General features: G+C 40.4%; 1 protein-coding gene across 1 annotated transcript in view; it reads left to right on the top strand.

Annotated features, from left to right (window-relative positions):
• The window catches only part of LOC103119449 (24-hydroxycholesterol 7-alpha-hydroxylase), a 116403-nt gene that overhangs the window by 18871 nt on the left and 81531 nt on the right, over positions 1–16001 (top strand). Inside the window, exon 8 of the mRNA XM_060189920.1 lies at positions 7646–7736. Within this exon, the coding sequence (XP_060045903.1) occupies positions 7646–7736 (91 nt within the window). The remainder of the gene's footprint in view (positions 1–7645; positions 7737–16001) is intronic.

Below are 16001 nucleotides of genomic sequence, written 5' to 3'. Positions count from 1 at the left end.
TTAGCAACGCAAATAAGATGTTCTGAGAATTTTTATTTCTACTTCCAGTTATGAAGTTTATGATATATATCCTTTATGTTTCTATTATGAAAGATATCCTAAATCCTAATAATCTACCTTCTTTTGTCCTGTTGTAAACTGTATTGGATAAAGAGCAGAATTATAAACTCTGACCTTTCTTCTCAAATATGTGTGAACCACTGTAATATATATTTCTTCTGCAGTGAACAAGTGAAAACAAACTAATCCTTTTCCTGAATTTATGTACCTCTAATATTATTCTCTAATTTTTACTTAAATGATTGTCTGGGAAACTGATTAATCTATAGTAAAAATAAAAAAGAACTTCAAGACAACTTTCAAAACAGCTTCTCTTGTCACAGAATTAAATTTCAAAACCACATTAGAAAGGTTTCCTGAAAGAAAGGAACACAAAACCCTATTGTCCTTACACAGGATCAGTCAGTCCTTTGGAATTGGTTTCTGGCACTGGTATTAAAGGATTTGAATCATTCATTTCTGAAAGGAAGTGCTTGATGATTAGCAAAAGTTCCATCTTGCTGACTACTATTGGCAAGTTCAAAAAGCAGCTGGTAGACAGTGTCTACCCAGGAAGACTTTAGAGACAGGGCCAAAGCCAAATCTCAGCTCTGAGTGTCCTTAGACCAATTATTTAACTCTTTTGAGCTTCATTGTCCTAAAATGGGATTAGGATTATCTACCTTGTAGAATAGTTGTGAGCATTTTATTTTTTAGGAAATAGGAAGTGAAATAAGCCAAGAAGAGAAGGATGAATGTGGGATGATCTCACTCATAGTGGGAACTTAAGAAACAAAGACAAAGGGAATACCAAGTAACATGTGATTTAATGCAACAAGCAAAAGACCCTGGAAAATGAGGAAGGAGGGGGTGGGTGGGTGTTTACTGGTCTGGGTAAAAGGTGGTAGAAAAGGACCTCAGCTGAGGGTGAGAGTGTTTCGCAGACACCAATAGGGAGAAGAGAAATTGTACTCATGTGTCAACATCTGTACTGTAATCTGTCAGCTGCCCCCCTCCCCAATAGAGTTAAAGGAAAGGAAACAGCCCCCAAACATCAAAAATAAAATAAGGAAAGTGGCTTATGGTACCTGGCACAAAGTGTGAATTTTTCTTCTTATAAAAGTGACAGTTTTATATATTTTATTTATTTTTTTTTTACAAAAAGGAAACACTGACAAAACCATAGGATAAGAGGGATACAACTCCACACAATTCCCACCACCAGAATTCCATACCCATTCCCTCCCATGATAGCTTTCCTATTCTTTAACCCTCTGGGAGTATGGAACCAAGGTCACTGTGGGATGCAGAAGGTGGAAGGTCTGGCTTCTGTCATTGCTTCCCCGCAGAACATGGACTTTGGCAGGTCGAGCCATACTCCCAGCCTGCCTCTCTCTTACCCTAGTGGGGCAGGGTTCTGGAGAATCAGAGCTCCAGGGGTCATCTGTTCAGGGAAGTCTGGTTGGCATCATGCTAGCATCTGGAACCTGGTGGCTGAAAAGAGAGTTAACATATGAAGCCAAACAAGTTGTTGACTAATCATGAACCTAAAGGCTATAATAGTGCAGATAAAGAGTTGGGGGTGTGTGTGTGTCTCCATTTTGTAGATATCTAGTAGGTCCATTTTAGTTATATTCTAAAGCGCCTGTGGCTATACTAGTTTGAAATCTGAAATGCATGTGGATGCAAGTTATTGTCTGGGGAGACGATGTCATGGCTGGAAAAAGGACCCGAAAGCTGCATCAGGGAAGAGAGTAGCTCCCAAATATGGGAAAGATGTATAAATATTGTTGACTGTAAAGCCCATCGATTTGATGTGATCTGGGGCCCATAATCAGCTTAGGAGCCTATGTAACCTCTGCATTTCTGTAGATCTGAGCTCACATTCTGTGGTCATGAGTAGGAATGTTCCAAGCTGCCCCAATATCAGGGCCCATCTTCCTCTGGTGTAGCATAGAGTATGTTGTCCAGCCTCCCTTCAGAGAATGGAACATTCTCTACCATTGTTGATCTAAACTGAGGACAAAGCCCACAAAGGGGTCTATTGTGTTGTTTCTGATAGAGATAACCGGTAACAATGGAGAGAGGGATTTACTCGAGATCTAGGCCCATCATGTCTGTTTGGGAATCTCAGGACTCCCCGAGTAGGGCCCCAGCTGATGGGGTGGCCTGATAGTGACTAGAGTCATTGTTAAAGTATGCCAGTCTCTTGCCCTTATTCAGCTTTTGTAGTCCTTGCTTTGATAAGGTTAGCTTTGGAGTGAGGGAGGGAAGTATAACAGCAAGTAGGTAAGGAGGGTATTTATGTCTAAGTAGACACTATTTCATTAGGAACTTTATACTGACTCACTGCAGACTATTGTGTATTTTTTGTCTTCAGGTATATATTTTGCCCTAATTTATGGATACATGTGAATATATGCTCTATCTCACAGGGCCTGTTCTATATGTAGGTTTTGGGATTTTGTTAGGAAGTGAACCACCTGGAATGGAACTAGAAAATCCTATGAAAGGAAAGGTCTCACCAGAGTAATGAGGCTGAAGGGTTGACATTCCATGCATGAGGTCTCTGGACACAGTCTGAAGTGAAGCTTGCTGAGGTGGTACTCATTGTGTTGATTAGGTTGGGATCAGCGGATGCAATAGAATTTGCTATGAATTGAGAGAAACATGAAGGAAAGTGAGCCCCATCCTAGATGTTCCAAGAATGGGGGAAATATAGGCTCTATAGAGGAAGTGGAAGGTTTCTGCTGTCTTAGGGTTTAAGAAGGCAATAGATAGTTATTGCTATAATCACATTATTTGGCAATTGGGCTAACGTTGAAATATCCTTTGTTAGGATTTGCTGTATCATACACAACATCACCATAATTTATGTCCATTGACATTATTTGTATATAGCTGTGCCACCGGTTGCTTCTGTTCTCCCTGGTCTAAGCTTCAGAGTCAGCATATCAAAGACTTAGCCTATAGTCTGTGCATTAAAAAGTTTGAGACATTCAATCAAATTTTCCCTCATATTAATTAAATAGTGATTTATATGGCTACAAATTAATAGGAGTATACATAAACACCATTCCCACCACTAAAAGACTGTGTCCCATCTCATCATGCCCCCCCCCCCCCCCATGAAGCCGAACATCAACCCTCACCCTCAACTGAGGGTTTTTACTTTGGTGCTCTACTCCAAATTTAGTCAAATCCTGCTTTGAGTTTCCCTTTCTGTTCTTCTTTCTCAATTTCTGTTTATGAGTGGGATCATCCTATACTTTTTATCTTTCTGACTTAGCTCACTTAACATAATTCCTTCTAGCTCCATCCAAGATGGGTCAGAGAAGGTGGATTCATTGTTCTTAATAACTGCATAATATATATATATATATATATATATATATATATATATATATATATATATATATACAGCTTTTTCAGGAACTCATCTGTTGTTGGGCACCTGGGCTGCTTCCAGAATTTAGCTATTATGAATTGTGCTGCTATGAACATAGGTGTACACATATCTTTTTGGTTGGGTGTTATGGAGTCCCTGGAGCATGTCCCTAGTAGAGGAATTACTTGGTCATATGGAAGGTCCATGTCTAGCCTTATGAGAGTTCTCCAGACTGCTCTCCACAGAGGCTGGACCAATTTACATTCCCACCAGCAGTGTAGAAGGGTCCTCTCCAGCATTTGTTGCTGCTGTCTTTTTTGTTGTATGACACTCTCAGAGGGTTGAGATGGTATCTCAATGTTGTCTTTATTTGCATTTCTCCGGCAATGAGTGACCTGGAGCATTTTTTCATGTGTTTGTTAGCCTTCTGGATCTCCTCTTAGTGACTGGTCTGTTTATATCCCCTGTCCATTTTTGGATGGGGTCATTTGCTTTTTTGTTGCTAAGTTTGCTGAGCTCTTTGTATATTTTGGTGATTAGTCTCTTGTCTGATGTATGGCATGTGAAGATCTCCCATTCTGTGAGGGGTCTCTTTATTTGTGTGATAGTTTCTTTGGCTGTGCAGAAGCTTTTCAATTTGATGTAGTCCCATTGATTTGTTTCTGCTTTAGTCTTTCTTACAATTGGGTTTGTATCACCAAAGATGTCCTTGAGGTTTAGGTGGGAAAGTGTTCCACCAATATTTTCCTTTAAGTATTTGATAGTTTCTGGTCTAACATCCAGGTCCTTGATCCATTTGGAGTTGATTTTTGTTTCTGGTGAGATGAAGTGTCTGAATCACTTTCTAAGTTCTTTAAGCAGTGAATGACATCTCTTACCTCATCCTATCCTCAAACTCTTTGTGCCCCCCCCCCATTGTATTGCCTTTATCACCCATTTAGCTCTTTTTATTTTTCCTCCTGTTTGTCTCTCAGATACCTATGTAATTGTGAAAGTTCTCTGGCTAGGACTTATATCCTATATATGTGTGTGTGTTCATAATTGAGAGAAGACTGACTGATATGGTACAGAAACTCCATCAATATTAAGTATTGTTTTGAATGGATTACTGTGTGATGAGAAAGAACATAACTCAGTTTATCTTTTCTATTACACAGTAGAGCAAAGCTTCCTGCCTTGTCCCTTCTCATATTAATTCTTTGCTTTCTTTTTTATTGTTTTTTAATCCTTATTTATTTGATAGAGACAGCCAGAAATTAAGAAGGAAGGGAGAGATCAAGAGGGAGACAGACAGAGAGACACCTGCAGTACTGCTTCACCACTTGCAAAACTTTCCCCCACAGGTGGGGACCAGGATTCCATCCTTGCACATTGTAACATGTGCGCTTAACCAGGTGTGGCACCACCCAGCCCCTCTTTACTTTCTAAATCAGTTAAAAGGTACTGTAGTGGCTCCTTCAAAAAGTCGGTGCCCTAGGCAGGCCTTTTTTTTTTTTTTTAATACAACTTTCACTATGGGCTTGGTTTTTGGAAAAACTAATTGGTAGTTTGGGGAATATATAGATAGATATAGATGTAGATATGAATATATAGAGATGTATATAGAAAGATTTTATTTATTTGTAATAAAAGATAGGAAAGAGAAAAAGAACCAGATATCACTCATGTGCTGCTGGGAATTAAATTCAGTCTATTTCTAACTTTAACCTTGTGAGGGTTCTCCAGGCTGCTCTCCACAGAGGTTGGACCAATTTACATTCCTACCAGCAGCACAGGAGGGTTTCTTTGTCCCCACAACTTCTTCAACCTTTGTTCCTGCTGTCATTTTTGATGTATTACATTCTCACAGGGGTGAGAAGTTTTCAAATTTCTTCCTCAAATATAGTGCACAAAGATCTCAAAGTTGTTTATCTTCTCTGTTGACTCATGCTTACTTTATTATAACTTGTTTAACTCTAGTTTACAGACTTTTTTCTTTTCTTTTTCTTTTTTCTTTTTTTTTTTTTTTTTGCCTCCAGGGTTATTGTTGGGCTTTGTGCTTGCACCAGGAATCCACTGCTCCCGGAGGCTATTTTTATTTTCGTTTTTTTGCCCTTGCTGTTGTCATTATTGTTATTGTTGCCATTGATGTTGTTGTTGCTGGATAGGACAGAGAGAAATTGAGAGAGGAGGGGAAGACAGAGAGGGGAAGAGAAAGACAGACACCTGCACACCTGCTTCACCGCTTGTGAAGCGACCCAGTGCAGGTGGGGAGCCCGGGCTGGAACCAGGATCCCTATGCCAGTCCTTGCGCTTCCACCATGCGCGCTTAACCCACTGCGCTACAGCCCGACCCCGTTTCTTTCATTTTTAAAAACATAATTTTCTTTTTAGTATGAAAATAAGATAGCTTTTTTAGAAAATTAGTTTAAGGAAAGAGACATTAAAATAATTGACACTGTTCTGTAACCATTTATGATTTATCCAAATTCCTTGTATTTGTCATAAAACATGTATTACTCAATTTTACTAAAATCCTTAGAACTCTTAAATGCTAATTAATAATACTCAATACCTCTTATTTATTACTGAAAATCTATGTGCTATCACAGAGCTAAATTTTCCCGTGTTTTTCTATTATAAAAATGAACTAGAAGATCAACAGGATAAAACTTTCATAATTTGAATAATGCCAGATATTTCAATGACCTGGTTTCTATTATTTATTTTTTTTTTCTGTGAAGAGCACCATGTTTGTTTTTGAACAATCAGCTTTATTGTCACAAAGGGGAAAACAGTAGTATTGAATTTGGCTTATTTGAATACTTCCTTTCACACAATTGCTATACCACTTTTGACCACAGAGGGGAGTGTCAGGATTATTAAATGGTGCTTAGAATTAGTGGAAAATTAGTTTTTGAAATATATAGTGTGATTTTATTTTATAATGGCACAGTGGGGAAATATATAAAATAATTTAGTTTAATATATAGAGGTAACTTGCTAATGTGCTACAATTTATGACAGTTATACATATATATATATATATATATAGACCATAATTTAAATTATGCATTTTAGGTATGTTTTCTTTGCTTAATGAAAACTATTTTTAATATTTTATTTAATAATAGTGATTTAATAATTTAATAATAAAGATTGTGGGATAAAAGTGGTATAATTCCATACAATTCCCACCACCAGTGTTCCATATTCCCAACCCTTCCATTGGAAGATTCCCTATTCTTTATCTCTCTGGGAGTGTGGACCAAAGTTCTCTATGGGGTGCAGAAGGTGGGAGGTCTGGCTTCTCTGATCACTTCTTGCTAGACATGGTCATTGTCAGGCCGATCTGATCCGTACCCCCTGCCTGTTTCATTCTTTCCCTAGTGGGGTAGGGCTCTGGGGAGGTGGGATTCCAGGACACATTGGTGAGTCATCTGCCCAGGGAAGTCAGGTTGGTGTCATGGTAGTATCTGCAATTTGGTGGTTGAAAAGCAGTAAAATATAAAGCAGAATTAATTGTTTAATAATTAGGAAGCTAAAGGTAAACATATAGCAGATGAGATTTGGGGTCTCCATGTTGGTAGAAGCTAGGAAGTATATCCTAGGTTTATTCCAAGGCCCATGAATTTTTGCCTGAGCCCAATAGCTAACATGTAGGTAGGCTAAAAGTGCTGTCCAGAGAGATGGTGTCAGAGATGAGAATAGGAGTAGAAATCTGGTTTAGGGCAGAAAGTAGCTCCCAAATACAAGAAATGTATATAAATACCATTTACTGTAAACCCCATCAATCTGACCTAAAGCCCATATCTATTTCATATTCAGCACAAGAGCCTGTGTAACTTCTGTATCTCTGTAGGTGTGAGCTGATATTCCATGGTCATAGCTAGGAATAAGCTGGATGTTTTCCTTTGTTTATTTCTTTTGTTATCTCTAGGGTTTCAGCATTCTGCGCTGACTTTTTCAGATAGGCAGGATGAGGGTTGGGAAGCAGGGCGAGGGGAAGAAGCCACAGCACCAGGACTTCCTTCAGTGTGATGGAGGCCGGGCTCAAAACGGATTTGTGCACTTGGTAAAGGAGTGAACTATTCATGTGAGCTATTTTGTCAACTGAACTTGCTTTCACTTTTGACTTAAACATTTCCCTGATTCTTTTAAATGTGTATGGCTAATACAAAATAGATTTTGTTCACTTTCAAAGAAGGTTGTGTTGCTTGACATGTTTCTCTTTTATAGGTTGCATTTTGGACACTTGTATTTGTTCTCTCTCATCCAAATATCCACAAGTCCATTATGGAAGGCATATCTTCTGTCTTTGGCACGCCAGGTACTAAGTTTGAATAAGTTGCAAATCGGTGATTTATATAAGAATTTGTAGGGAGTCCCACGGTGGCGCAGCAGGTTAAGCACGCGTGTTGCAAAACTCAAGGGCCCGCTTAAGGATCCTGTTCGAGCCCCGGGCTCCCCATCTGCAGGGGAGTCGCTTCACAGGTGGTGAAGCAAGTCTGCAGGTGTCTATCTTTCTCTCCCCCTCTCTGTCTTCCCCTCCTCACTCCATTTCTCTCTGTCCTATCCAACAACAACAATGTCAATAACAACAATAATAACCACAACAATGTTAAACAACAAGGGCAACAAAAGGGAAAATAAATAAATATTTTTAAAAATAATAAAAAAAATTTTTAAAGAATTTGTCCATGTCACATGACATGGGCAAAGCTAAATGCCCATTATTTTATAGAAACTCAAGATAATCTGAAATTTAACACAATTCATTATATGTTTAAAATGTAAATTGACCAGATATAAGGCTAGAGTTTAATTGCTGTCAAGGACTTTTTAAATTTTTTTTTAAGATTCTTTAAAATTTATTTATTAATGAGAAAGATAGGTGGAGAGAGAGAAAGAACCAGGTATCACTCTGGTACATGTGCTTCTGGGAATTGAACTCAGGACCTCATGCTTGAGAATCCAGTGCTTTATCCATTGTGCCACCTCCCGGACTACTGTCAAGAATTTTAAAGATCATTTAGTCTCTCCTCTTTCTAAATCTTGAAATCAGTACTAGAGAGGTTGTGATTTTCCTGGCTTTCTCAGATAAACAGAATTATATATATGCAGAGAATATTTTTCTTCAGATATCTGTGTTCCTCACAGAAAGTTCACAGTTTTTTGGCATTCTGGATTTTGCAGACTTTATAGATAATAATAGATATTCTATAAGTTATGTAACAGTATTGATGGAGTATGACAAGGTTGGGCATTGTCATGGTGGTGTGGCCATAAATACAAATGGAATAGGGATATGAACCACCAAAGGAGTTATTTTGGTAATTAATGTTTGTTAGAGGTTGGGGGTGGGAGGTAGAATTGCAGATAAATATTGCTTCCTTGTATGCTTTAGCTCACATGACCTGTTTCAAAAGCAGAAACAAACAGGAGTGGGAAGCATTCAACTACTTGTTCATTTAGCATAACTTAGAACACTTTAATGATTTAAAAAAAAAATTTTGTTGTGTTCTTGTTCCTAATATTTTTAAAAGGTTTTTATGTATTTACTTATTTATTTTAATGATAGAGATACAGGGAGAAAAACAGAGAGACCAGAACACTGCTTAGCTCTAGTTCATGGTGGTATTGGGTATTGAACCTTAGACTGCAGAGCCTCAGCCATGGAAGTCCTTGGCCTAACTATCATGCTATCTACTCAGCCTTTATTCTTTTTCTCTTCCTTTCTTTTCTCTTTCTTTCTTTCTTTTTTTTTTTTTGTGTGTGTGTGGGCAATTTTATACCTATTCTACCAAATTTCACAATATCTGGAGACTGGGAAGATGCATAGGGATAGAGTGTTGCTGTCATCAGGGGTAGACATCAAGGGTAGAGATCAGGGATGATACTAAACATCCCATAATACATAGGCCAGCCCCCCCCCCCAGGAATTATCTAGCCCAGATATCAATAGTGCCAAGTCTGAAAATCTACTAACTACTTTCTTTGAACAATATACCAACAGCTTCAAGCAGGAGGAATCCCCAACCTCCAACATAATCTAGATAGAAGTCCTAAGTATACTTTTATTCAGTACCCCCTCCACACACACATTCAGGGCTCCTAACAAGAAGGCCACTGCAGCTTCTCCAAAGAATGCAGGTTAGAGAGAGTTTGGCTGTGTCACTGGAAACTGGATTTAGGATCTTAAAGAGAACTTGGCATCTAGAAAGTCCCTAGCCAATGAAGTAGTTAGTATGACAACCTTCCAGGCCTGCAGTGCAGAAATAAACATTCCCACCTTACAAAGGAGGGGCTGGGAGCCCAGAGGAACTCATAGGCCTGTAGATTAGCCTAACAATTTTTATACTCACCAAAAAGGCAAGTAGTCCTGGTCCTTCTTACAGCCTTCTGGGGAGCACTTCCAAGTTCAGTTTTAATATACAGTATTAAAGAGGTGTTGAGGCAAGAACCCAGGACCCTGCATATGTGCTATGTCAATGAGCAGTCTCTCACTCCCAGCCAAATTTGTGGAAAAAAAAAACAACTTACTATACCAAATTATACATTTTGATATAAAAAGAATAAATGACTTCCATGGAAGGAAGTAATTTAACAAATCGTTGAATTCCTTCATTAGTGTTGAAAATATTTTGATTTTTTTTCTGTTGTTTCTTATTGAGTTAGACCAAAATGCACACTGGCTTGATGAACTTGACTCAATCATACTGTCTATAAGTGCAAAATATCACTTATTAGAATCATTGAGCATCAAGAATACAAAAAATGTTAGATTCTGGTGATATAGTAGTGAATACAGAGAAGATTATTTGCCTTTACTCACCTCTGCACATATAAAAAGCTAATGGAAATGTGCACTTCAGCATGATGTAATATAGTCTTCTTTGCCATTTGTTTACTAGAGTCTGTCCTGACTTAGAATCCTCCAATTTCCTGATCTTTAGGAAGTAAGCAAAAGGAGGCATGGGGTGACTAGCTTCTGACCCCAAAGGCAAAGTAAATGTGCTGCATTGATAAAAATCTCTCTCTCTTTCTCCCCCTTTCCCTTTCTTTCTTTCTTTCTTTCTTTCTCTCTCTCTCTCTCTCTCTCTCTCTCTCTCTTTCTTTCTTTCTTTCTTTCTTTCTTCCCTTTTTCCTTTTACCAGAGCACTGATCAGCTCTGGTTTATTGGTGTGGGGGGTGGGGGACTTGGGAGCCTCAGGCATGAGAGTCTCTTTGCATAGTCATTATGCTACCTACATTCACTAATCAACATTTCTACAGAGCTGCATTTTGAACTTAAAAGGCTCTCAGGGAGGAAAACAAAACCTCTCTTTAAAAAAATAAAAGACACTCCTGGGGGCTAGGTAGGTGGTGGTGCACCTCATTGAGTGTATATGTTGCAGAGCACAAAGACCTGGGTTTGAGCCCCCAGTCCCCACCTGCAGGGGGAAAGCTTTATGAGTGGTGAAGCAGGGCTACAGATGTCTCTCTGTCTCTCTCCCTCTCTAGTACACATTTCCCTCTTGATTTCTGACAGTCTCTATCGAATAAATAGAGATAATAAAAAATTAAAAACTCCTTTTCTGTATTTATTTCTAGAACCCAGGTTGTTGTAGTTTTTTTTTTTAACAGAAATAGCATTCTTTCAAATAGTAGTGCCTGTATGTCTCTATATGACTGTTTTTGTTTTATTTTCTTTTTTAAAAAATATTTTATTAATGTATTAGTGGACAGAGACAGCCATAAATTGAAAGGTGAAGAGGAGATAGAGAGGGAGAGACAGAGAGACACCTGCACCCTTGCTTCACCACTCATGAAGCCTCTCCCCTACAGTTGGGGACCAGGGGCTTGAACCCAGGTCCTTGCACACTGTAATGTGTGAGCTTAATCAAATGTGCCACCGCTTGGCCCCCTGTTTTCATTTTCCTTAGTAACTTTTGAGGGAATTAAAACAATTTATAGAAACATCAAAGTTTTGTTGTTTTTTTTTTAACGTATTTGTACATAAGCAATTCAGATCCACCAAACATGAGTTGTAGGAGCACCCCAAGCACTTAGATGCTATAAGAAGATACCACAGATATTTTGAGGCTGTTACAAGGAAAATAGTCATGTACCCATATCAAGGTTACAATTAAAGAGTGCTGGGGACTCAGTGCATGATGGTGGAAGAGGACTTAGGTTGATAGTGTGCATCACCTACCACAGAAAGATAAGCAACTATATCCATGTGACAACTATCTTAAATCACTAACTTCTTAATAAAAACAATTTTAAAAATAAAGAACATCAAATTACATAGAAGAGAATCTAACTCAATATGTTAGGTTTATTTTATTTTATTTTATTTTCCTTCATGTACTTTTTAATTATCTTCTTTGTGTTTGGTCATCATTCTTTATTGTAGATGCCCTTAAGTGATTTTGTAGCACTGCATCTCTCTGGCCTTAGCACCCACTATCAAAGCCCACTGAGTGCACTTTGCCCAAATTTCTTATAAACTACATTTTTGGGGCAGGGGGGAGTTGCTGTTAGATAATCAATCCTTTATGTCTGGCTTTTATTTGGTATAATTTCTTGTTTTATGTCATGATTAATTGTTCTTACAGTCCTAGAGTAAATTATACTTACTCATGATATATACTTCATATGGTTTTACTGCTTTAACATGAGTTTAAAATATTATGAGATTTTAGAGGTATAGATCACACCTATATATGTTTGTAAGATTCATCACCAAAGTTTCACTATCAGTGGATTCATGGTGCTGGCACCAAACCCTAAGAATAGCCCAGGAGGCAAAACCAAACCAAAACAACAGACCTCTCAAGGACTAGAATTCCAGCACCCACTCCCCACACCCCTCTACAGCAGAGACTCTTCAAAAGGGTGAAGCAGGTCTGCAGGCCTCTTATCCTTCTCTCCCTCCCCTCTCATTTATTTTTTTTTCTATTTATTTATTTATTTATTTATTTTCCCTTTTGTTGCCTTTCATTGTTGTAGTTATTGTTGTTATTGACGCTGTCCTTGTTGGATAGGACAGAGAGAAGTAGAGAGAGGAGAAGACAGAAAGGGGGAGTGAAAGATAGATACCTACAGACCTACTTCACCACCTGTGAAGCGACTCCCCTACAGGTGGGGAGCCGGGGGCTCGAACCAGAATCCTTAGGCTGGTTCTTGCTCTTTGTGCCACGTGTCCTTAACCCCCTGCATTACCGCCTGACTCTCTCCTCTCAGTTTCTTTCTGTCCTATTGAATGAAAAGGTGGGGGGTGGGGTGGGACAAGACTTCCAGGAGCCTTGGACTAGCAGTATTGGCACTGAGCCCTAGCAATAACCCTGGAGGCAAAAATAAATAATAAATAAATAAATAAATATACTCACCAGCATTTATTGTTTAGTCTTTTTGGTGGAAGCCATTCTCATCTTTATGAGGTGGTTTTTCCTTATAGTTTTAATTTACACTTCCATCATAGTAAGTATTGTTAAACATTTATTTTATTTCATTTTATTTATAAAAAGAAAACACTTTTGACAAAACCATAGGATAAAAGGGGTACAACTCCACACAATTCCCACCACGAGAACTCCATATCCCATCCCCTCCCTTGATAGCTTTCCTGTTCTTTAACCCTCTGGGAGTATGGACCCAAGGTCATTGTGGAATGCTTAAGGTTGAAGGTCTGGCTTCTGTAACTGCTTCCCCAATGAACATGGGCATTGACAGGTTGATCCATACTCCCAGCCTGTCTTTCTCTTTCCCTAATGGGGCATGGTTCTGGGGAATCGAAGCTCCAGGACACATTGGTGGCTTGTCTGTCCAGGGAAGTCTTTGTGTGTGTGTGTGTGTGTTTCTTTGGTCCATCTGATCACAGATCCAGTCAGTTCCATATAAAAAGCCAAATGTATATCATCAGTTTTGTTTCAAAAAGCTAATCTATGATTTTTAAAAATGTATTCTTTATTTCTTTTTTAATTTTTAATTTAACTTAATTTATTTTGTTTATTTATTTATTTATTTTGCTTCCAGGGCTATCACTGTGCCTCGGTGCCTGCACTAGGAATCCATTGCTCCTAGAGGCTATTTTTTTCCTTTTGTTGCCCTTGTTGTTTATCGTTGTTTGTTGTTAAAATTTCGTACGGCTCTTGCCGGCTGGGATAGCTTCACAGGCTGGTAACAGAGACGCGGAGACAATGGCTGGGCAGGGAAGCTGTATTTCTTTATTCAGGAACAACGATTCACAAACTAAGACAAACTAATCACCAAACAGAACTCTGCTGTCTCTTTGTGGCGGCGCAAGCACTCTCTTACTCTCGAACTCAGGAACTCTCCAACTCTAGAACTCTCCGAACTCAGGAACCCAGGAACTCTCTCTCTCTGGCACTCTCTCTTACTCTTAAACCCTGAAACTCTCGAACTCAGGAACTCAGGAACTCTCCAACTCTGGCACTATCGAACTCAGGAACCCTCTCCTGGGGTTCCTTTGGGGCGGGGCCAAGCGGGCCAGCGAAATTAGCAGGCCTGATCCAATTCTCTTGGCGGGGGGAAGGCTAGAACAAGCCAATGTAAAGCATACAATTCCCCCTTTTCTTTTTAACTAAATGACTATAGTATCAAGGGTGTGGGGTGAACAGAAACATATAACAAAAACCAGCATGTTGCCAAGGGAAGGCCTGAGGGGGCCATGTCTGAAAAAAAAAACATTTCTTGCCTCTGGGGGGCTACTTGCCTCGACGGGCAATTGCATGGGGGCGGGGAACGGACTAGGGTCCCACAGGCAGCTGGCTGCAACTTACTTACTATGAAACAAAACTTGTTATTAGCATATCTACTGCACGATCCAACGTTTCTAATAGAGAAGGAATTTGAGACTTTTACATATCAACAACGTCTTTTAACCTTTTGTTACACCCATTCAAGATGGAGACACACCCTAGGTGTGGGCCGGAGAGGAAACCTCAGGCATGAGAATAATTAGCATAGCCATTGTGCGATCTGCCATTTCTAATAGAGAAGGTAGTGTTTTACATATCAACAAGTCTATTTAACCTTTTGTTTAGACCAACTTAGTTAAAATATATTGATTGTTAACTAATTTTTACCTCAGACTTTAAATGTAAGTTAATTTTTATCTTTATGAGAATTACGTTGAAAACCTTTTTCATTTAACTTTGACTAGTAAGAATTTAGCCTTAAAGCTACTGTTTACCAAACTTTAAACATACACATAAACATGGTCATTAATACACAAGGAGAGAAACCTTTGTTACGAAGACATGTCATTTTAAACACGAATTTAAATCTGTACTGTCTTAGTTGTTGGGGGGGTTCACCATCCGGAGGTGGCTTCCCGCGCAGCTCCACTTCTAGGAATTGCAGGTTGGGATCTCTGCACAAATCTCTGCGTACTCGAGCTCGTCTGCCTTCAGACCGGACCGGCGGCTGGAGATCTCGTGTGCCCAGTTTCGGCAGGGAGGCCGGGGGTCCGGGAGGCCTGGGATGGTTCCAGAATTCATAGAAAGAGGGCAGGCAGGCCAGCTTTGCAGAAGGCGTGGGCCTAGGTGCCCAGGGGTGGCGGCCATAATGGGCCGCCGCGGCCCTGCCCCATGGCCCTGCCTTGTCTGTTGCCCTGTTCGCAGTGGCCGAGCAGCGTGGAGGGAGCACGCGTCCAGTGCCCTGCGCCACGCGGTGGAGAGCCGGCTCCTGTGGGCTGGCCTCGGGCTCCTGCGTGTTGGCATAGGGCTCCAGCATGTTGGCATTGGGCTCCTGGGGCTTTTGTGTGCTGGCGTCGGCCTCCTGCGGGCTGCGGGGCTGTGGGGCTGCGGGGCTGCGGGGCTGCGGGCGCGGTGCGCGGGGTTGTCTGGGCGCAGCCGGCTGGCTGGCTGTTTAACCAGGTGGAAACGGCAGCTCCGTGCCTCGCCTCCCACCCGCTGGCTCTTCCCGCTGGCTGTTCTAAGTTTGCCCGAGCGAGTGGAAACCACAGAGTGGTCCAGAGATAAATGTTCCAGAAACAGCAAAACAGTCTCGTGAAGAAAGAGCAGAGGCCTTTGGAGATCTCTTCACAAACAGAAGAGAAGGCCATCGTGCATAGGTAGCCAAATTGTCTTTACTTATCTGAGAGATGCGCAGGTCAGGTCCACGTGGGCGCCATTTGTTGTTAAAGTTTGGAAGGCTCAAGGTTGTGGGTTACAGAGTAAGAGTTCCAGTGTGCCAGAGTTTCAGAGGGTTCCTGAGTGCGAGAGTTCGGGAGTTCCGGAGTTCGAGAGTTTCAGAGTTACAGAGTAAGAGAGAGTGCCAGAGAGACAGAGTTCCTGAGTTCTGGAGTTCGAGAGTTTCTGAGTTCGAGAGTAAGGGAGAGGGTTCCTGAGTTCGAGAGTGCCAGAGTTTTCAGAGGGTTCTCCAGTACGAGAGTTCGAGAGTTCCGGAGTCTGACAGAGTTCCTGAGTTCGAGAGTGCCAGAGTTGGAGGGTTCCTGAGTTCCTGAGTTCGAGAGTTTCAGGTTTTCAGAGTAAGAGAGAGAGTGCTTGCGCCGCCGCAAAGAGACAGCAGAGTTCTGTTTGGTGATTAGTTTGTCTTAGTTTGTGAATCGTTGATCCTGAAT

This window comes from Erinaceus europaeus, chromosome 4 (assembly GCF_950295315.1).
Source record: "Erinaceus europaeus chromosome 4, mEriEur2.1, whole genome shotgun sequence".
NCBI lineage: Eukaryota > Metazoa > Chordata > Mammalia > Eulipotyphla > Erinaceidae > Erinaceus > Erinaceus europaeus.
This window is presented reverse-complemented; position numbering and strand designations above follow the sequence as displayed.